Raw genomic sequence first — 23,436 nt, 5'->3', positions numbered from 1 at the left:
GGTGAGAGCCAAGTTTTTATAACCCACACTTCAAATGATGATGAAAAATTACCATCTTCAGGAATCAAACTCCCACAGCGACACACAAAAGGAAATCCCGGATTGTTTGACCAGGATTGGTTTAAACTTCTGAAAGATTTTCTTCTTCACCTCTCTCAGGTCGGCTTCTACAGAGCAACATTTACACCTTTCATACACCCTGAAGGAGCTTTTTAGGCCCTCTGCTCTGGTGGAGGTTTATCATTCCTGCTGAATTTATTCTACTTTAACAAACCTCAATAACCCACTGGGTGTTAAGTTTGACACTACTCAAAAATTACATGAATTTAAATCTCAAACATCAGACTTATGTTTCAGATGTGCTAGAGAGGAGGGCACGTTTTTACACACCACATGGTACTGTGATAAAGTGAAGTCATTCAGGTGTGATTTGTGCAGCAACGTCTCTAAAACTTTGCACATCCAGTTCCCACAGGACCCTGAGCTGGGTCTTTTAGGGAACCTTGCTAAAATCAGTACGAACCCGAAGGACAATCCAAGAATGAAAATGACCTTCAGAGACATAGCTCTGTCGCAGTAACATGGAAGTCTGACTGCCGTCTGTCATTAGGACGGTGGCTTTCAGAAAGGAACGGATGTGTACCTATGGAGAAGATCACATATACTCTGAGAAAGAAACATGACCGCTTTCTAAAAATTTGGCAGCCCTACTACACTGACACCTTGCACTTGTCAGCAGTGGAAATTATTGAAATGTAATACCCCACCTGATGTAAAATGAGGGGCCTTCACAGAGGAAATCTCCTTTTAGAGGCAGTCCTGCTGTTATTCCACATATTTAGCAGCTTTAGCAGCATATTACATGACCTTCAAAGCAAAGAATGAACTTTACTTTTGCAGCAGGCAGTATTTTAGGTTCCCAGAGACGATGGAAATATAACCATCAACAATTGCGTTCAACAGGGCAAATGCCATCTGCAGAAGTTTATTTGATTCAGTCAGAAACCCTACAACAGCTACTTGTGGGATATTTCTTTCATTATGAGGTTTTCTAAAAAGTAGAAAATCAATACTTGCTCCTGATATATGTGATTTATTAAGTTGTCTAGACACTGTTCTTCTGAGATTCTCTGTCCTTGATCCACAAATGAGCAACATAAACCCAGACAGCAGCTGCAGCAGAGCGGCTTTACCTTCGAGCAGAGAGCAGGGGAGGTCAAGGTGCGTCTTGTCTGGCTAATTATCTCAGAAACAACAACCTTGTTGCTCCCTGTGTACCTCATCATCGTCTGCTGAGTGCACAAACACTGCCACAAAACATACTTCTAGAATGAAGAGATGATATACAATGAAGTAAATGAATAGATGACGGGTCTGTACGTTTAAGAGTCTGCAGGTCTAATTTTACTGAAACACAGAGTAATTCATTCTCGTTTTAAAATAAGTAGAATTTTCCATCATTAATGATGCAGGGGCCTTTTAACGCAACAAGTTTATCTCAATAAATGGCGTGCGTGTGTGTGTGTGTGTGTGTGTGTGTGTGTGCGTGTGCGTGTGGACTGACCAGAATGACCAGCCGTAGTCCCAGCTGTGGGGTCTCCAGTCTTCAGGACCCAGACTGACTGTGATCTGGAACACCTGAGTGTACATCATGTGGGCCACCATACCTAAAAGACCTGAAACACACACACATACATGTTTATATTACTAACAGTGGACCTTCATTCTATACAGCCAAGTGAGGACCTCTGTTAAGACAAAACAAGACAGCAAATATGCAGTTTTTGTGAAATTATAAAAACCGTACAAAAAGATGGCCGACATGACGTCTCCCTTAAAGTGAAGCCACACCCTCTCTATCGCCCCCTGCTGACTAGCTGCAGTATAGGTCATAAAGCCCGCCTCCTCCATGTTAGTAGATGGGACATGAGACAAACTATGAAATCAAAATACATTTTTATTTATATTATAGTTAGTTCTTATCATGCTGATTTATTAAGAGTTTTTCTGACATGTTTACTTTTAATTAGTTATTTGATGCTATAAAAAGGGGGTGTGGCCTCATGATTGACAGCTCTGTGTGACAAATGGGGCTCCTGCAGCGTTCTGTTCCCGAGCAGACCACCTGCTGCTGTGGACCTGCTCGACTGCAACAACTACTAACATCAGCCTTCCCCATAGTATCATTATTGTTGCTGCTAATGCTAATAGTAGACCTGTTGACTTCAACTGTTACAATTACGATTACCTCAGCCTTTATCATTACTCTGCTTCTCTCGCTAATTTATTTATTTATTTATTTATTTAGCCAATCTTCACCCTAGTCTACCACTATTATTGGCATTGTAACCATAAGTATGTGTCTGTTGTTGTTCATGTAACAAGGACATATGTTGTTGTGGTAACAAGAACATATGTTGTTGTTGCTCTCTTTGCCTGTCTCTATCCTGCATCTCCTTCTATCCCATTTTCGGCCCATCCAGTCGAGGCAGATGGCTGTTCAACATGAGTCTGGTTCTGCTCGAGGTTTCTGCCTGTTAAAAGGAAGTTTTTCTGCCAATGTGCCGAATTGCTAAGTGCTACTCATGGTGGATTCATGTTGGGCCTCTCTTTAAATAACTTAACAAAGAGTCGGTCTAGACCTGCTCTTTCTGTAAAGTGTCTCGAGATAACCCTGGTTATGATTTGGCGCTATACAAATAAAATTTGATTGATTGATTTGATTGAGTAGCAGAGTAGAGGAGGAACGGCGAGAGGAGACGTAACTAACACTAACACTACAGTCATTGAACTAAACCATGAATATCTGCTTCAGACCGACACAAGAAGCTGTTCTGCTGATAAACACGCCGACGTGCCGGATCTTTGCCATTTTTTCCGGTAAGTTAAATGTGTGTTTTGGTTAGTGGAACATTTATCAATTAGGGGATCTCTACATACAACAATGGAACTGTCGCACCCATTATTTTACCTAATGAGGCTTTGTAAACTTGTTTGCTTCAGAAAGAATAATTTTAACAAATGTTTCATACATTTTTCTGTGATACTTCAGTAATTCCTGCAAATCAGAAGTAACTTGGGTATATACTAGTGGTATTTTAAACTATAGTTAAAAAACAAAATTCCAAGTTTCCCAATCCCAAAACTGACGAAAACATTATATAATGATGCCAGGAAGAACTGCAGAATCTTAGTTTTGTTTATTTATGCTTTTTTATTCCTTCTTTTAAAACACTAATTGTGAGGCTCTAAAACAACTCGGCTACATCCCCAGTTTGTTGTCTTGCTCTGACATAGCAGCCCTAACCCTCCTGCAGGATGATCTGCCATGATAATTACCATTAACAAAACAACAGTAAATCACATCACCTCTAAGATGCAGCTCGACATAAAATCTGTTATAAATCAGAACACATGTAACCATAATAATTAGTCATTATAGAGCACCAATTGATTTAACATGAGGGTTATAAGACATCCAATCAATTAGAGATGGGGATGTAATCACTCATGAACGTACAGTAAATCAAAAGGCCACATTGTAAATGAGTCGATGAGGGAGGAATGACATTAATGCAGAGGTTATACATCAACACCACGCCATCAACACCACACAACACTGTTAATGTGTGTGTGTCACGTGGAGTGTGATGCGTTAGAGCCACGTGCGTGTGGTTATAATCAGTCTCACTGAGGTTTCAAATAAAACTCAGCTGCTCCAGATTTACAGGTCACCATAAAGAGCATCATTTCTCCTCGAGCGTGACACCTTAACGAGAGACGTTTCTAGGAATAGTGTTTCCGTGTGTGCGTGTTAAAGTGGACATGTATTACTAACGTTGTGAGGACAATGAAATGTGTTATCACAGTCACATTGTGGGGACTCGCCCTCCTTCTGGGGACACAATGCAGGTCCACGATATGTTAATCACTACATTTTAAGAAGACTAAGGTTAGGTTTTAGTTAAGGTTAGCGTTAGAATTTAAATAGGTTGGCCTATGTCAGTGTAAAATCAACAATTCTCTATAACAAAGATGCATTACAAGCTAAGGAAAAGATTTGTCATGGGAAACACTGAAGCTGCACGGTTTTGGGGGAAAGAAAGGCCATTGGGACATTAAAAAATACAGGAAAGTATAGCAGATAAATGCAGTGTGTTTGTCAACTTTTAAGTATAATTTCTTCTAAGATAACAAAACACCCGTCCTGCTTTTACCAGCCCGGTGATGGTCACTTTTATTTTAACGAAAGCTCACCGTCTCCTACTTCCTGTCGACCCGCACAACCCGCTCCGTGAACAGTCCATTTATGTGGCCACGGCGTTAACGATCACCGGGACGGGTTGCTGATGATACACAGAAATACACTCGCGGATAAACCACCTCGTGCTACTGATCGTCCGCCTTGATCATCCATGCGACATTAAATGTGATGGCTGCAGCGATGTTTACAGTTTACAGGCAGGTGACACGCAGACTCTGCAGCACAGCGGTCAGGTGTCTGTGTGCTCTGGTGAAGAGCTGCACTAATGTGATGTCAGACGGACTTTTCCTGTAGAGAAGTCGAGGTAAACGAGAAAATGGCGAGTTTTTCTTTTGCAGAAAGCAACACAAAAGAAGCAGCTTGTGTTGCTGTTAATTTGCTTCACAAACACACGTCCTGCAATGCGACTATTGAACATGCGCACGTCGAAATTGTGATGATAAAGCGATATACCGTTCAGCCCTAGTGTACACTTCTTGTCTTTTAAGTAGGTGTGGTCTCTTTTGGTCCCCAAGTTTTTACTTGTTACTCATTATTTCACGTTAGTCCTTTAACAATGTTTGTTTATTTGCCTGCATAAAAAGACACAATGGCAGCACCAACTGTAAAGCAGTCGTAGTACCAGTATCAGATCAAACCAGTAACTTGGGGTGCGTATGATAAAGCAAAGGTTTACAATCACAGCTTCTCATGTCAGCGATGAAAAGCCTGTAAAATGTGCTTTTAATAGAATCACTGGTTTGTTGGGAACATCCTTAGAGAGGCTCGAGGAGGAGGCGAGGCTGTGCAGTGTGTGTGTGTGTGTGTGTGTGTGTGTGTGTGTGTGTGTGTGTGTGTGTGTGTGTGTGTGTGTGTGTGTGTGTGTGTGTGTGTGTGTGTGTGTGTGTGTGTGTGTGTGTGTGTGTGGTGACAGGGTGCCAACTTCTTGTGTAAGAGGTTTAGCATGACTTGGGAGAAAAATCCCTGGCATCCTTCACAGCAAAAGCTTCCAGGGGATAACCTTTGACCCTGGAGGACCTATCACAAATCTGCATCAGTCTCTCTTCACCCCGTGTTACTCTTAGAGCATTTCTGAATGGCGAAAGAAGAATCTCAAAACTGTCATGCAGTACAGTACTTTCCAGGGAGGGGAAAAAGTCTGAAAATGATTGAGAAGAAAATGTTTTGCGTCCATCTTACCGGACAGCACGGTGAAGACGGCGGCGAAGGCGTTCAGTTTGAGTCCGTCGATGACGTTGCTGGAGTGGAAAAGTTCGAGACACATCAGGCTGAAGCCGACCACCAGCAGAAGGATGTAGAGCACTTCAGACACCACTGACAACCACAGCACACCTGCAAACACAACACACACACAGGACTCAGTAAATCAGAAATCTTTCATTGTCATGACTTCTTCATCAGTGGTTCTCCGAGTGTTTCACATTGAGGACCCCTAAACTGAACCAAATCCCAGAAGAGCCGAGATCCATCTAAACCATCTAAAGTAAGCGGTGTTCAGCATGATGGCTTCATTAAAATGTACCATATTAACATCTAACGTAAGAGTGTGTTTGGAGCAGTCATGGTCATTCAGAGGACTCACAAAGACTGGGATTGGTGCCAAAAGAGGTGATACATCAGAGTGAGTACAGCAAAGATTTATGGGACAACGCTCCGACTATAACTCTGACTGCTTTCCCTTTAGCTCTGTTGCTTCCTCAGACATTCACACTGATACAGAAGCTCACAAAAAGATGTGTTTAAAGAACTCCTGGACTTTAGAGTCCGGGTTTCAGCTCGTTCAATATCTAATATTTTAAATCAGAGCTACGACATCAGTACAGATGACTTAAACATTTGCGTATGAGGCACTTAGAAGTTGTAAACAGTTACTATTTTTTGCAGATGACATCCACGTTTACCTTGCTCTTCATCAAACAAATCAGGGGTAAGATGTTTTCTCTCTTTGAGACCATGTGCTGCTGATAAATGTGTGTCGTGACTGTTCATATAGAGTGGAAAAGTTCAAGTTGAAAGAGCTAACACCGCAGTTTGAATTAAGCCAAGACTCACTGGAGAACCAGCACATCTGATTCTTCCCTACATGGGTATTTGCATTTCTTTTTGCATTCTGGTCCTGCTGCTGAATCAGATTTGGATTTCAACCATGCATCCGACAGAATAAGCGCCCACAGCTACATTTCCATTTTAGCTGTATCTTTGTCCTCGGGCACAAACTGAGGGCGGGAACATTGAATTTCCCCCCCATTTACTCTGTCCTCCTTCATTCATCCAGTGTTTGGTAACTCCTGATGAATCCTTGGAGAATGATGACTCACCCCCCTACACAAGCAGGACCTGACGGTTATAGCTCAAAACAGGGTGAAATATGAGCTTCCGATTGGCCCACAGGAGGAGGGCAGGGTGTGTTTGATATCACCACCTGCATGTTTGACACGCGCTGATAGGCTCTTTACTGTGTCGGCGGAGCCCTCTGGTCATACAGGGCTGTACACCGAGATGAAAAAAAAAAAAATCCCATCATAGCAGAGAGAGACATTATGCAGGATGATGAACAAGTTTTACAACTCTACTGTCCGTCTTCACGCTCTGGAAATGTGAACATTTTTAAAGTAGAGACGAGTTGTCATCCTGCAACCGAAATGGCCCTCGGGATCCGCTCGCACTTCCAGACTTTTCTCTCCAATGCTCTCCACATTCGTCATTTTCTGAAAGGCAGGAGCTCCTCTTGAATCAGTGAGGCTCACAACACCAGCATTAAACAGGATTATCTGCTCTGCTCCTCTCTGTTCAGGATGCAGATGAGTTGGAAGTACAAACTCCGGGCTGAGTTTTCAATTTGAGCATCAGTTTGGGGGAACTGCTTGTACCCTGAACAGCCACAACTCATGCTTAATTTATTGTCAAACTTCTCTAAAGACTTGGCAAGGAAAACTTATTTCTATATTTTATATATATAAAGCATTTTACATAAAAGTGAGTGTAAGAGTATAAGAGTGTAATGCCGTATTTTTTTAATACAAAGCAATGACAGATGAGAGAGATGGTTGCAGAGTGATTCATAGCGATGGCCAACAGGTTTAACATTTTGTTCCACATTTTTGCAGCTTCATTAGGACCGTGTTTTAATCCTACCAACAATAAACAGCCGTAGCAGATGGCCTGAGTCTGGAGGGTTGAAGATATAAAACAAAGCAAGAAAAAAAAATCCAAAGCTTTAATCCAAACTAGAAGAGTCGTACACAACGTACACATGTAGGGTTGTTTCCAAACCCAGGACTTCCACTTTAAAAAGCAAATTTTGTCTGTAATGGTTTTTTTTCTGTAGCACAAGAGGCATGTAATGGATCACATGATTTAGAGAGAGATCCTTCCATATTTGTTCTTCCTAAATCTATTTAGAAGTTCCACATAATTGGTTTAATATCTGTTAAGCCGTACAATCAGAAGCAATCAGCTAGAAAACAGAGAGTAACTATCATCACAAAAAGTAGCGTCACAAGAAGTAATGTCAGAAAAAGTCATGGCAAAATAAGTCGGAAAGAAAAGCGAGGAGAAGTAGCCTCAAGAGAAGTAGCGTCACGACAATTAGCATGATGTGGAGTAACGTTATGAGATGTAGCGCCATGAAAAGTAGCATCATAGAGACGCGACAGAATAGCATCAAAAAAGTAGCGTCACACCAAGTAGCGCAAAGAGAATTTAATTTTGTCCAAAGTATTGAGTCCTAAAATCAGAAGCAGTTTTTTGCCAAGTATGTTTACTAACACGAGAAAAGTAGCATCATAAAAACATGAAGGAGTAGCATCAAAAAACTAGCGTCACACGAGGTAGTAGCACCACAAGAGGAAGTAGCGCCACACGAAGTAGCGCCAAGCAAAGTAGCGTCACACGAAGGAGCATCGCACCAAGGAGCGCCAAGAGAATTACATTTTGTCCAACATATCAAGTTTATTTGCCAAGTATGTTTACAAATACACGGAGTGTGATTTTTCCTCTTCTCGATATTCTTACAGAGAATTTAACATAACAAAGCTAAAATCACTTTTCTGCAAAGCCAGTAAAGAATAGGAGTAAAATCAATGCAACAGTTTTTGGATTAGTTATGAACTATTAGAGTTACACTGGTTAATGCTTGCAGCTGTGTCTTTGTTTGTCAGACAGATATCCCAGTAACACACCTGAATTGGCTCCTGTACTTTTGGCAGCAGTAGTAGGTTAAAGGACAGTATATATACAATTTGTAAGGCTGGAGTGAACAGTGTTTTCCTGTGTAAAAGTCAACTATACAGTGTTTCCTGTGGGACCATGAATGCAGCATGAAAACAGGTTTCCTTATGAAAGCAGACAGACAGCCGATAATCAGAGGGAGCAGTGATGATCTAAACCAGGCATATCTTAAATGAAACCTGTCCTTTTGGATAGAAAACAAGTAAAGATGAAGACATTTAAACACTGAGGAGAGAAAGAAGAGCGAAGATATCAGAGAGTGAGAGAAAGGATGAGCAAAAACCTCTGCAGGCACGAGTGATAAAAGCAGCAATAACTGCTTTACGACGTCGAGGTGCAGAATAAATGTGACGGCTGCTCAGATCAGGCCATCTGAAGGAGAAACTACAAACCTGCAGAGTCTCCGCAGCTGAAACCTTCACAATGACAAACACAGTCAGTAAACTCAGCAGCGTCTCCTCATGATGTTGTTTTCTTTTCGCCATGCTCGCGGCATGTAGTCCAACACTTTGCTGCAGACTGAAATATCAACACAACTATTGGATGGACTGCCATGAAATGAGGCTCGCTTATTTGTTCCCCTCAGGACAATTTAATTATTTTTGATCTTCTGACTTTTCATCTCGTGCTGTCATCGTTAGTGCAACATTTTAATGTTCGTTAATGACCAAATACATGCAGAACTAAAGGCGCTTTATGTTTTCTGCTAATTAGCAAATGATAGCAAAGTAACACTCTAAGATTGGGATCAGGGTCTAAATAAAGTTATAAGGCCTTCAAACTAAAAAATACTTGTATTTTGATTAAGTACACATTTGTATTTATTACGTTATTTTGATGCATTTGATAAGAAAGTATTGATTATCTTCTTGATTGTTGAATTTGTGCTCTTCTTTGGTTTCCTAGAAGGTCAGTCCCTCCAGGATTTAGCGTCTCTTTCTGATTGTTGCCTGATATGCTTTTTAAAAAAGCTGCAATGCAAGTTGCTACATTTTGAGGCGATGTTATTCCTGTCTAACACATTACACATCCACTGTGAACGAGTCAGACACACGCTCTATTAAAGCCATCTATTGGCTGAGCGAGCCGTTTGTCTTCTGACATCACTTCCTGTTGATTTCTGTGACAAAATGCAAAATAAAGTGTGTAAAAATTGAATAAAACTTTAGTAAATTTCTCGCGACGCAGTCACAGAACAATGCTATCAAAACGTGCAAGGGTGAATCTGCACGTTACATTGACGCTGTTCTGCTTGTTATTTAATATGCTGCAGCAGTATAAAAGCATTAACAAGACAGGGTGATTACTATCTCACTGTACAATGACTATTTGAAATCAGCGCTGACCCAAACTTCAGTAACAGAGCCTCTGGTTGGTGTAAAGTTAGAAACACAGTCTCTGATTGGTTAAGAGACTAAACACAAGGCATCAGGAAGCGGCTAAGTGGACGGCTAACAGTTTTCAGTACAGAAACTTAATAATCCCAAGCATTTTGGAAAAGAAATTGCATGTGATTGGTCGGCTACATGGAGACTTCCTGGAGGGACAGGAAGCTGCTTTTCACTCTGATACACAAACTTCTCTCTGGCCTCTCGTTACCTGCAGATTTACTTTCCAACCAGCTGATAGAAACTAATTTGAGGGTACGAAATGCCTGCATGGGAAACTCACATTGCAACAATATTGACCCAAATAATTTTCTGTTTCATGCACATGCATCTGCAGACGGAGCAGACTGAGACTCCATCAAAGAGATACTCAGAGACACTCAACCAGCAGCAGCACTGATAACAGGGAGGAAGGAGATCATTGGACCGGGTCTCATCTCACATAATTACATCTTTAATTACTCTGTGTGTGTGTGTATGTGTTTTCAGAAGTGTGTCAGTGGAGCGTGGTGTCGACAGTTATACATTAAACATTTTCAGGGTTTCTCAAAAAAGATTTCAACCCACAGGGAACCTCAATGACAAGAATACTGATGGATTGATTTAGAGCTGGATTTAAGATGAACTAGAATTAGAACCTCACAGTTGTATGGCTGCACCAAGCAGTCATGATGCCGTGTACATCCATCAGTGTGTCCAACAGATTACGGTGTAGGTGTAGCAGGAAAGGGGATATATTTGTGTGGTGGAAATAATTAGAGAAACATTTCCAACAGCGTAACCAAGAAAAGTTTCAACACAGTCTTTTACTGGACAGACATACCAGAGAACGTCTCTCTCTGCTTCTCTGCAGTATAGCGCGTGTCCATAAATCTATCGCGGATGATAAATAATATATTTATCTTCAGGCTTTAGATTCATAAGAATTGGCCAGGCGTGCAGTAATAGTGACCTTGACCTTTGACCTTTGACCGCCAAATTCTCATCAGTTCATCCTTGAGTCCAAGTGGAGCTTTGTGCCAAATTTAAAGATAATCGCTCCAAGAGTTGCTGAGATATCACACTTACAAGGATGGGACGGGAATAAATGTTTTTCTCGGACATAATGAGTAAAGTTGACCTTTGACCTTTTAGGTGAAAAATGTCACCTCTTCATCATTTAATCCCTTTAAGACGTGTGTGGTGTTGTGACATAATAACCATTTCAATTCTAGAATTACGGCCAAAGACTTTGTTATGAGAGGATTTGAGGGATAACAGTGAACTTTGACCTTTCACCAACAATCCTCCACTTCCTTTAGCCCGGGGCGGTGCGGAAAGCGGCCCGGTGGAGGGGATCGGGTACGGCGGTCGGTGGTGGCGACTCTGGACGCGTGCCGGGCCCTTCTCGCGGACCTCCCCAGCTACGGCGCCCGTGGGGGCCCCGTTCGCACGGGGTCTCCCCTGCGGGTCGCCTTGGCTGGCGCCTAACAGCTGACTTAGAACTGGTGCGGACCAGGGGAATCCGACTGTTTAATTAAAACAAAGCATCGCGAAGGCCCACAGGCGATGTGATTTCTGCCCAGTGCTCTGAATGTCAAAGTGAAGAAATTCAGTGAAGCGCGGGTAAACTGCGGGAGTAACTATGACTCTCTTAAGGTAGCCAAATGCCTCGTCATCTAATTAGTGACGCGTATGCACATGAATGGATGAACGAGATTCCCACTGTCCCTACCTACTATCTAGCGAAACCACAGCCAAGGTAACAGGCTTGGCAGAATCAGCGGGGAAAGACGACCCTGTTGAGCTGGACTCTAGTCTGGCACTGTGAAGAGATATGAGAGGCGTAGAATAAGTGGGAGGCCTCGGCCGCCGGTGAAATACCACTACTCTACTCTTTGTGTTAAATAACAAGATGTTATAATGTTTCCTTGAGATGTTATGTTCACAAAAATGGGATGTGTACAACATAACGATATTTCAGGTAGTTTCTCGTAAACCAAAAAACGCAGAAATTATTATTTTTTTTAATACTTGGCAATATTTCATTTAATTATGAGATTTAACAATAAAAATGATAAACTTTAGTCTTTATTTTACTTTCTGGTTCTCTGGGCCCCCTGTGGTTAGCCCAGACTCCATTAATCTTTTTGTTCAGTTCAGCCAGGCCTCCAGACTCCCTTCATTCATTTATGATGTGCAAAAAAATGTAATTGACCAGTTCAGTAAGGCTGCTTTTACACCTAAAGTCTGTTTGTTTGATCAATCAAAGACCAAATAGTTACAAAGTTGCATTTTGCCTCCAGTTTGGTTTGTGTTCACACGGCAGCTTTCACCAGAGGACCAAAAGTTTTGATGTGCGAGGAAACTGCTCCCTGATTGATCAGAATTTCTCCTTGAAGTAAACAGAGAGAGAGAATCACAGACTTAAATGTTTTCTTGTCTGAGTTTTTTTTTTAAACTTTTAACCAACATTGTTCCACAGTTCAGTCAGTTCTATTCTCCTTTAGTTTTTCACTGAACAGTTTGAACACCTCCGTGTTCTTGTGTTTGGTCGGCCCATATTTCTATTAGAGCCCTCACCTCGTCGCTCCCCCCGCGTCTGTCCTCTACTCATCTTGCTGCCTGGCTGCGTGGCTGTCTTTGCAAGTGTCAACATCCATTAACAACACACAATGAACTTTGATTTGGTTTGCTTCCTACATTAGGTCCTACTAATGTTCTCACCTGAATGGAACCGGACTGTTCAGTTGGAAGCGGGCCGAGTCCCGCCTTTTCTGGCGTGTTCTTGCCTGTCCAAACAGACTGGACTTTTAGAGTAAAGTCTGGACCGAAGCTGTCGGGTATGAATGATATTTTGAATACTAAAATAATTGTACAGAGTTTGGTTGGAGGCCAGTTAAACATTTTTGAAGTGTTCTTGACCCTGCTCTATTTTTGAATCCTACCTACAGCCCCGTATCTCTGAGTGTTTTCTTTCAATCAAATGACTATTTGTTGTTGTTTTAATTAAGAACACACTTGGCTCTGACTGAGGAGCAGCTGTGACTTACGAAACCCAGCAGTGAGCATGTCCGGCTCGAAGGACGGCAGATTTACATATCGTATCCTTGTATGAAAATCAAGGTCGGCCCACTCGATACATCATATCGTCCACCACTGCTCCGTCTAACACCACGCTCTTCTTCCAGATGGCATTAACAGATGAAACCATCAGAGAACTTCCATTATTAACTACCTGCTCTGCATGAAACAGCGAATTAGAAGCTACGCCCACATGCACCAAGATATTCTCTTTCTTCTGGACGTTTAAATATTCCTTTTATGAGCCCCGGGATATAAACACTGTGCACCGTTAGAAATAACCTGCTCTATCTGCAGTGAGAACAAATCTGGAGGAGATATTCTCTCACTAACAAGCACCTGAAACATGTTCTGCATGCCGGATCATATCAAAAAGCAACGAAAGAGACAAAAGCACCATAAGGCAGCAGTAAAGATGAATTATAATACATAGTAGGAAATGTAAATACCCTTCATGATTAAAAAGGTGGCTGACGTGTATCGACTGAGCGGGTCAACGCGGGTCTCCTGAGAGGAAATCAATGAATTAATGAAGGTAAAATATCAGCAATAAAATGCTATGATTTACAGGCTACCTGTGCTCCTCTGATAAGGTAACATATAATAATTTCCGTGTGACAACTTGGCTCAAAATCTGCTTAAAATGTGGACGTGAACGTTCAGCGTCGGCCTCGTTTTTGTCAGCTTACAGGCTCGCATAACTTCCATAAATCACAGCTGACACCACACCAGACAAGACAGAGCTTGTTTCATATCAATTAATAAATGTCACTTTCCTTCCACTCTCTCCTCCATCAATATAATCACAATGAAGGCCTCAGGAGAGCTTCAGATAAAGTGCTTGTAGAATCTTGTTCTAAAGTTGTGATTGGACAGATTTGAAAAAGCTGAAGTTTCTCCCTTCTTTACTTCATCTACTTATTATTTGTACAAACAGGTGTAACACCGTTAATGATAAAGTTAATGATTTAAGACCAAGAGGCAACATCTCCAGAATGTGGACATTTCAAAAGCTGCAGTTCCTCGAGTGGCCACTAGAGGCTGGCTCCAAAAGTGAGTCAATCCCCATCAGGCCCCATGTTAAAATGCCAAACTGTAGTGCAGGAATAAACATGTTTACAGCCTGGAATCAAAAGCAGTTTTGGACTCTACAGCTCATTTCTCTTTTCATGACAGCTGTACGGGGGTGAGTATTTATATTACTCACACATTTAAGTCGTATTAAGGTTTGAAGTGATGCATAATTAGGCAAGTCGTCGCTTTGAGCGAATGTCTGCTACTTTCCACAAGCTCTCTCAGCTTCTTTAGTCCTAAATATACAACTTGGGTCAGCGACCACTGCAGATAGAACCTTATTCTGTTGGAAACACAGAAGAAGAAGTCGACTAACTTATCCCATCCATCCATTATCTATTCCACTTTTCCCGTTCCTGCGCGGAGGGCGGCTGAAGCCAATCCCAGCTGTCATTGGGCGAGAGGCGGGGCATGCTGACACAGAGACAGACAACCTTTCACGCTCACATTCACACCTTAGAGTCACCAGTGAACCTAACGAGCATGTCTTTGGACTGTGGGAGGAAGCCGGAGTACCCGGAGGGAACCCACGCATGCACGGGGAGAACATGCAGACTCCACACAGAAAGGCCCACTACGTCTGAACCGGGATTCGAACTAGGAACCTTCTAACTGTGCGGCGACAGCGCTAACCACTGCACCACCATGCAGACCCCAACTTTTCTAGCTAATGGACTTTCTAGCTAAATTAGCCACGGACACAGATGCATAGCTTTGATAACTCTCCAGCTCGTCCAAATAGGGTCACTGCGGCTCAAAAACCAGCATGGCGACGGCCAACATTACCAACTCAAGGCTTCATAATGGTTTCCTACAAACCAGTTGGTAAGGTCACATTTGCTACATCCACTTTTTATTCAACAAAACTCTCAAGTAGCAAGTTGTGATACACTTTGGAGGTGAGCAAGTTTAGTGATCGTATATTATGTTTTATATAAGAAAGCTGTTACGACATCCAGACGATTACATCAGACATTGCGTGTCCTTGTCAGCAGCTTAATGAAGCTGAGAAGAGTTAAATGCAGATGAAAATGAGCTTCTGATAACTCCCAACAAACACTGAAACAATCCCAAAAGTCAAAGTGTTCATATATTTCTTTGTTTTCCTCGTGGTTTCTCTGGGACTGTCGAACAGGTGGGGAGCGGCAGGGAGTGGCAGCGAAGGCTAATGACGGTCATTACTCACCTCTCTCCGATGCCGGGGCGAGATCAATGAAGCTCCGACACTTCTCACCTGAGAGAGGAAAAAGAGAAGAGGGAAGGGAGAGGAGATGAAGGAGGAAAAAGAGGTGAAGAACACAAGGTGAAATAAGCTGGGAAGGAAGCAGAGAGGGATTATGAGAAAGGCGAGGCGGAGAGAAGGTGTACAGGAAGAGAGAATGAGGTGATTAATGAGGGATGAAAGGATGAAAAGTGATGCAAAGGAGGAGAGAAAAGGATAAAATGAGCATTAGTGTCACTGCGTCGAACAGACAGCACAAGCTGATAATGCATCAGGCTGGAACACAACGGCAGCATGTATCAGAAGCTCCTGAACGTCACTTGTTATACCTCTAATCATTGCTGGAGGAAGAATTCAGTTCATTTAATGACGTTTAATGCAATATAAAAGGACTGCATTAGGAGTAAAAGTTTATGAGCATCAAAGTGAAAGAACTCATAATTAAAAGATTTGGTCTTTAGTGGCATTTCGGAGAAGTTGTGTCTTTCAAACCACCTCTTACTGGAATTTCTTCTCACTATGAAAGAGTCTGTTTTGCCTTCTGAATCCTAATGCCTTTATACCATTATTGTCACTTGCTTTTTATCCCAATGGCTTGCCAATTTAAAAGACTTTCCGCCCCCAAAATATGGCCCTGTAGGTCGTCTGTTCAAGAGCTTTTTATGACCCTGATTTATGTTTAAAGTTTGGCGTATAATGATGAGAAACGTTTGATGCCAGGTGAGCTATAAAGTCTGTTTGGTGTTGCAGTACGGGGCAACGGAGTGTTCAAACAAACACATTAGTTTCATCCAGGAGACCAGAGCTCGAGTGCAAAAAGCAGTTATGTGTTGCTTCACGTCAAAACATAACCCACAATGTTTAGTCTAAACTTTCTTCAAAGTTTGGTGAACTACAGAAGCCCTGAGCGGACATGCATCCATACATTTTATTTACTCTGTTTTCACATGATAACGAGTCATTCCCGGCTGTTTTCTCCAGATCTCGACTTATTTATCTCGTTATCTCGAGATAACAAAGCTGGTTTTCTCGTGATAACGGGATCATTTTCTAACAGGCTGGTCACTGTGATGTTACAGAGCAGGACGTGCCATGCTGCCATCCCCCACACTAATGAGGTAAGCCTGTTTCTATGTTTGTTAGTCTGGGGATACGAGTTATGATCATCTGATGTTGCGGTGCTGCAGGTTTGTTATCTCGAGGTAACGAGATAAATAAGTCGAGAGAAAACAGTTGAAAAATACTCGTTAGCACAGGAAAACGGAGTTAATAAAATGTGTGGATGCATTTCTGCTTAGGGCTTCTGAACTAAACCGAACCACAGCGTAACGTTGTCACAGCGTTAACCAAATGTTTGACATGTTTTAAGTACGTTTGACGGTTTGGAAGACATTTTGCAAATTAAATAACTTTTTTGGCAATAATTTAGCCACTTTTTCAGATCAGTTCTTGTTAGGAAATTTCTCTCTAACATCACCTTTAATATAATACAGTCTGATGATGCAAATTCTGTCACATGACCAATTTATTTTTGACTTTTTTGACTGATTTGCTTTTTCTGTCTTTTTTAGAATCAGAACCATTATGTCTTAATGTCTGTCAATATATCACACTGCTCTGATGTTATATTAATATTATTTATTACACAGCTGTGTTAAATACTTGACTCTGATTGGTTAATTATAGCATTCCGAGGTCTGCTATTTGTTGCTATGAAGAACAGACCGTTGCTGGGGATGCGGCTTGAATCACACGATCAGGAGGACTAACTGTAATCATATCAATCTGTCGAAAGAAGTCCGGTAAATTAGACGTCGGTGTGTTTACAGAGGAGAAAAAGAAAAGACATGAAAACAGTAGAGAGAAATCAATAAAGGTTAAAAGACGCAAAAACTGAAGGCTACGACAGAGGGATGTACAAAGCTGAAGACGGGTCCTGCTCACCCTGACATGGTTCGATTCCGCCGACAACCTGCTCACTGTTCATTATCCCTTACGTAATTATCTTAACAGCAAAGCAGCCCTCTAAAATGTTTGTTTATGAATTACTTGACGCTCTGCAGCGTGAAGGTCTTTGTATTTACTGAAAACATTTGTAAATAAGACTTTATTTTACACTTAAGTTATATGTAGCTGTGAGATTCGATTTGCCTTAAGAGAGCCTCTGGTTACTGTGAAGGAGTGCCACTAAGTGATTCATCCTGAACCGTCTCTGATTTGGTTCAAAAATCCATCTTTTGCAAAATCAAACCATGTTTTTAGAAGTTCTGGGTCCCTTCAGCTGTCACAGGTGTGATGAATAATGCAACATAGGAAGGAGCCACGTATCTGAACTTTAGAGTGGCACTTTAAACTATGCAGTCATATAGTTACTATAACTTATTCTTAATTCCTTATTGTCTATTGTCGTCAGAATATTGTAACTTATAATTTATCGATGTTTATATTCAGCTATAATACCTAATAGAGGTTTTATGGTATTCTCCTCACATAGTATAAGTACATTATTTATATAGCGAGTGGCGCAGTATCTTCTTGGCTCTCTGGCACTCGGGCTGCAGAGAGTTGCTCCGAGCTCGGTGGGACCCTGCAGGTCACAGATCAGCAGCCACAACACGAGCCATAACTCAGCCTCTGCAGTGTCTCAGGCAGCGAGCAGGCCCATCCATAACCAGCAGGACCACCAGCACCCTCCCACAGCCGTGTAACCCCCCCCCACACACACACACATACACACAGAAAGCAGCCTCACCGAACAACAGATGAAGACACTGCTCTCTCCCGGATACTGAGGATGATTCGAGTTTCAGAGGCTCAAAACAACCTGAACTGAAACGTGTGTACGGTGAAAACTGCAGCGTCACTGCTCTGTATGATCAGATGCATCATTCACACTAAATCAGAGCTGAAAAAGAAGAACGTTCTTGGTGCTCAGTTCCATCATTGTATAGCAGAAAACTGACTGAGGGTAGAGAAGCCTTCACAAAACATGAAATCTTTAACTCAGCCTTCGTGTCTGTGCATAACTTTCTGTGCAGCAGGATTCACCTCTGAATATTTTGCAGAGGAGGACATGTGAGGACCATCTTAAGTCTCCTTCTAAGTGACCACTTTAAATTGATTGAGGACATGACAAAATATTATTGAAACACACCACCTGTCGTGTCACCTGTGCTCTCTGGTTCCCCTCAGTGAGCTGATGATCTGACCCCGTCACCTTCCTGCTCAGCTGTCCCTCATTCCCTCGTCAACCGAGCCATTAAAAGCAGCTCGCAGCAGCAGAGGCCTGGATGAAGCTCGGCTAGGCGACAAAATGATCTCGATAGAGGATCAGATTCAATTATGTTTATACTGATGAGCAGTGAACATTGCAGAGTACATGCCCACTTTCCTGCAAAGCATTGTTTGAGCTGACGGTGAAGAAAAGTCTCCTGTTAAGAGAGAAAAACCTGAAACATGGGGCATAAAAGCAACGGTAAAATCAACTCAAGAAATAAGGAAATTGTTGCCCAAAAAGTGTTAACATGATGTTAACTAAATGGATGTTAAAGGCAGCTCACCAGACATACTTTGTCTGCCAAAGAGCATTGGAGAAACACTCGTCTTTAACCTGACACGGCTTTATTTGGTGTTCTTACTGGCTGTAATCACTGAATCTGTTTGCCTTTTAAGGGAGGAGACCTCTGCGGATAATTCGGCTCTCGTTAAAAACTTAATGAACAATAAACACTGAAGGAATCACAGACGAGCTGTGTGTTATATTGGATTAGAAAAACAACGAACTGTTTGAGGCAGCAGAAGACGAACTCTGATGTCCTGCAAGGTAAATTTACCGTTTTTGTCTGGCATAAAGAGAGCGACGTAACGGGTGTTTCTTGTTGAAAGAAGAAAATTATCTTAAACAAGCACTTTTATTGGACTGCATTAAGCCACATTACATTGCAGCCATTACAGCCTGTCTCACTGCTGCCATCTAAAGCAACCTACGAGAACTTTACTCAGACTTTTTGTACCTATTCTGTCCAGGAAGTTGCAAAGTTGAGTTCCTGTGACCTCCTGTGACCTCCTGTGCATGCGTGAAGTCATTTTCATTTCATTTCTTTATATTCAGAATAATGATCTCCTGAGGTCTGCACTGTTGTTTAAACGTCAGAGGACATCTTTTGCTGTGTTATTACTTGTTACTGATGTTTGTGATTTCAAATAGTCATTATGCAGTGAGACGGTAACCCCTCTGTCTATGGCTATTTACTGTATTGCCATTCAATTTTTACACATTTTATTCGGCGTCCTGACACTGAAATCAACTGGAAGTGATGTCAGAAGACGAACAGCTCGCTCAGCCAATAGTCGGCTTTATTGGGGGTGTTTGTCCCGGTCGCTCACGGTGGATGTGTCATGTGTTAAAGAGGAAAAAAAGCCTTCAGACATCACAACTTTCATTGCATCTTTTTAAGAAAGCTGCAGCGACATTTTTGGCCACAACAATCACAGAAGATGCCCATGAAATCCTTCAAGTGCACCCCAAAACATCCAGGAATATGTTAACCGAAGCTAAAAGAAGGTACATCACTTCCCTGTTATAAATGCAACACACTTTCCAACAATTACTGCAGAGAAATTATTCTTAGATAGTTGTGATTCATATTTTCTAGGGTTTAAACTCGAGGGAGGTGCAGAGAGCGAGTGGAGGAAGCAGAAGGATGTGCTCGTGACTCTGTGAGCCGCAGTGAAAGTGTGCCACAGCTGAGAGGTGAGCAGCTCGGCGTCTGATTAGGACATGAATCTAAAATGTAATTAAAGAGTGAGCCGGCTCGTCCGTGACCTGCCGACAGGACTAACTAACAGCACAATCAGTATTCCTACTCCTACCTGCTACACATAGGAGACGACGGTACTCAAATATGTCAATTAACCAAAAACTCCCAGTTCTGGTGCTCCCAGTCCGTCAGGTGGCAATGGAAGAGATTTAAAGGAGCTTCAGGTGGTTGTAAATTTATTTTGGTCGTATTTTTAGCTCTCATCTCTCACTTTCCCACCACTTATTCATTGTTCCCTGCAGCCAGCATCCCTGCAGTCTGTTTAATCACTGATCCGACGTCATTCGGGGCTAATTGAGGCTTTAATGAGTATGAATGGTTTCATGAAACAACGACTAACGTTCCATAACTTGGAAAGTTGCGGCTCCATTATTCAGCCAGATTTCACAAACAAGAATGAAAGTAGGCAATCGAGGTGCATCAAAAACAGCCTGCAGAAAGTATCTTTTCAATTCATTCATACACAAACAAACAAACAAACATGTAGTGACTGTTTTATATTCTATTAAAACACTGATGCAACAAATTATCAAAAGCCAAATCGATGCAACTCAAACAACTTTATGGTCTTCCTTTTGTATTCCACTCAATCCTCTCCCTGTGAATCTGCTGCCTACATTACCCACAATGCAACTCAACCTCCAGGAGTTCAGTCAGTTCCTCTTGTGGCCACTTGAGGCTGTCTCCAGCAGTGAGTCAGTCCCCATAGAGCCCCATGTTAAACTTTACAGCAGCAATAAACATGTTGTAGTCGAGCCCGGGGCCACCGCATCGTGGACTGTGACCTCTGTACATGGGCCGCTGATTTAACCGCTGAGCTAAACTGGCGCCCTGTTTTCTATATATATTGTAGCACTAATTAGCAGGTAGTGTTTGCGCTCACCATACCTGACTTGTTAGCGTAGCTCATTACCTTTCTAACCTATTGTCTAACTGCATGACTTAGCATAACTCCTCACTCCTCTCTAGCTCCACCCTTGAGTATTTGGCTCCAAAATACCACAATGTCGATGCCTAAAAGACCTTACTTCAAGCTGGCATTACATTCAGTGGATAACTTAATATTGGCTATGTCCACTTCTTTTACATCGCCTTTGCTGTCGACCAATCAGAGTGCAGTATGAAGACTTTCCTGAGGAATGAATCTACATATTATCCATTAAATAGGATCTTAACTTGTGAAGGAACCACACAGAAGTTTCCTTTTGAGCAGAGAAATGAAAGCAGCTGCAGAAATGTTCAGACAGTAACTTTGCAGAGTTTAAAAAAAGCTGTGTTTGATGTAAAAGTGAACTTTGTGCAGACTAAAGCCTGTTCTTGGACCAACAGACTCTGTTCTCATTACTGCTGAGCTTATGTGTCTCTCAAACGCTCGTGCCAGATTGTAGTGATGTAATGAAGTTAGTAAGCCTCACTGAAGTGACCATGAAGGCATGTGTGTTATCTTAGGAACTGTTGTAACTTTCAGGACTCGGACTGTAGATCAGTGTTTGTTTATATTTTCAGCTTTTAAATTTACAAGTTCACAAAGTCTAAAAAGCACTGATAAACTTGGAGGCACCAACAGTCGCTCTGCAGGCTCAGCTGTGACGTGAACCTGAACTCAGACACTGTTTATTCAACCTTACAGAAAATATTCTCTCCATTGTGTTTCTCCACTTACGTATTCAGTTAATTCTGCCTTTGTGACATCATTTTAAACTACTTTATGAACTGTGTAGAGATTTAATCTGGTGTTATTTCACATCTACTGAGCCTGAACGTGAATCTAATCAGTGATGGCTGCTGGCTCAGTGTGTCTGTCATCTCCTCAGGAGGTGCTGCTCTCGCTCGCTTCTACTCTCATCCTCACAGGGAACTTAAAAGGTGATTTTTATTTCCTGTTAGGCTGGAGATATACTTGCTTTGTTAACGTTGCGTTTGCGTTCACAATCGGCTACGTCATGAATGTAATTGTTTACATCAGGGTCGGCCGACCCTGCTCCTGGAGGGCTACCTTCCTGCATGTTTTAGGTTTCTCCGTACTCTAACACATGTGATTTGAATGATCTGCTCGTTATCAACCAACTGAAGCGTCTCAGGGGATTAGTAACGAGCGAAACATTCGAATCAGGTGTGTTAGAGTGCGGAGAAACCTAAAACATGCAAGAAGGTAGCCCTCCAGGAGCAGGGTTGGCCACCCCTGGTTTACATACTTCACTCTGCACCACGCGTGTTTCTGGAGGATACCTCTTGAGGGTGCACCAGAGAGCTCAGGCCGTATGTAACTACTGTATGTGCGGGATGTTAATGACAGACATGGAGACACTCGAGGAGGTCACTATGATGTTCATTCTTAATTGTCAGCGGCAGGCGACTGATGAGCGGTGGACAGATCACACCGTCTCCACCGTCCCCACTCCGTCTCTCCAACATGTTCCTCCGTGCACGGACGTAACGGTCCGGACTTGTTTCCATTTAGTTTTGCAGGTTTCCACGTCGACTTCTAAAACAGAACTTATCTGTCTGCAGCTGTTTGACGGGCATGTTTGTCTCTGTGCAGTGGCAACGACACATCGTACAGATGTGGATAATTGTTGTCCCTGCTGCTGTGTTGACCCTGTCACATCCCCTCTGCCTCTACACTGCCCCTACTGTTTCATGTGCAGACTGCATCTTGCATAAGCGTCACGTTTTTTGAGGACATGCACAGCCGACGCTCCAAACAGATGCAGGGCACATGTGGCAGCCATCATGCGAACGCAAACGCGTAGTTAAAAGCAAGTTCAACAAAGTGAACAAGGTGCTATTACAAACCTGTGTAATAACACAGTAAAGTGCCATTTTTTGTCAAGAAATCTGAACCCAAAACTCGTTAAAATCATCAGAAATATCATCAGAATGTCAGTAAACCTCTAACAGGCTTATAAACAAAATGAATCCAGTTTTAATAACCGGCTCGACATCATTTAACTGAGGCAGAATCCACAAACATCTGCTCCATAAAGTTAATTTAATCATCGTCTCCTTGATGCAAACAAACGTTCCTATCTGTGTAATAAACCGTGACAACCACGGTGCATGTGGAGGTTAACCGTCATGAGCAGGGAGCTCTGTGTCATTCAAAATACTGATCATATTTAACTCTGTACATTTGCTTCCAAACAGTTCAGACAACACACAGAAGATATGTTGAATTTGTTCCAAAACGAAGCAAACTGCTGAATAAAACATCGAGTTAAGCAGGAAATCCACCAGATCTTCTCCTCGTGGGCTTTCCTGTAAAATTCTGCAATTTGCAACCTGCAATTATTCAGATTTCAGAGCTCTAAAGTATCACGGGGGGAAAGTTCGACGTCTGAACTCAACAAAAATACAAGTTTTCAACCATTAAAG

The 23,436-nt window shown here is 42.1% G+C and overlaps 1 protein-coding gene across 1 annotated transcript in view; it reads right to left on the bottom strand.

The window, feature by feature from the left end:
* The window catches only part of gsg1l (gsg1-like), a 32,933-nt gene that overhangs the window by 2,948 nt on the left and 6,549 nt on the right, over positions 1 to 23,436 (bottom strand). Inside the window, exons 2-4 of the mRNA XM_069676030.1 lie at positions 15,206 to 15,253; positions 5,444 to 5,596; positions 1,565 to 1,676 (exon numbers count right to left, since the gene is read on the bottom strand). Of these exons, the coding sequence (XP_069532131.1) occupies positions 1,565 to 1,676; positions 5,444 to 5,596; positions 15,206 to 15,253 (313 nt within the window). The remainder of the gene's footprint in view (positions 1 to 1,564; positions 1,677 to 5,443; positions 5,597 to 15,205; positions 15,254 to 23,436) is intronic.

The sequence above is a fragment of the Semicossyphus pulcher genome, unplaced genomic scaffold (assembly GCF_022749685.1).
Source record: "Semicossyphus pulcher isolate SPU_LCO1_2020_fin unplaced genomic scaffold, fSemPul1.0.p SCAF_25, whole genome shotgun sequence".
Taxonomy (NCBI): domain Eukaryota; kingdom Metazoa; phylum Chordata; class Actinopteri; order Labriformes; family Labridae; genus Semicossyphus; species Semicossyphus pulcher.
Note: the sequence above shows the minus strand (reverse complement) of the source record. Positions and strands in the feature narration are given on the sequence as shown.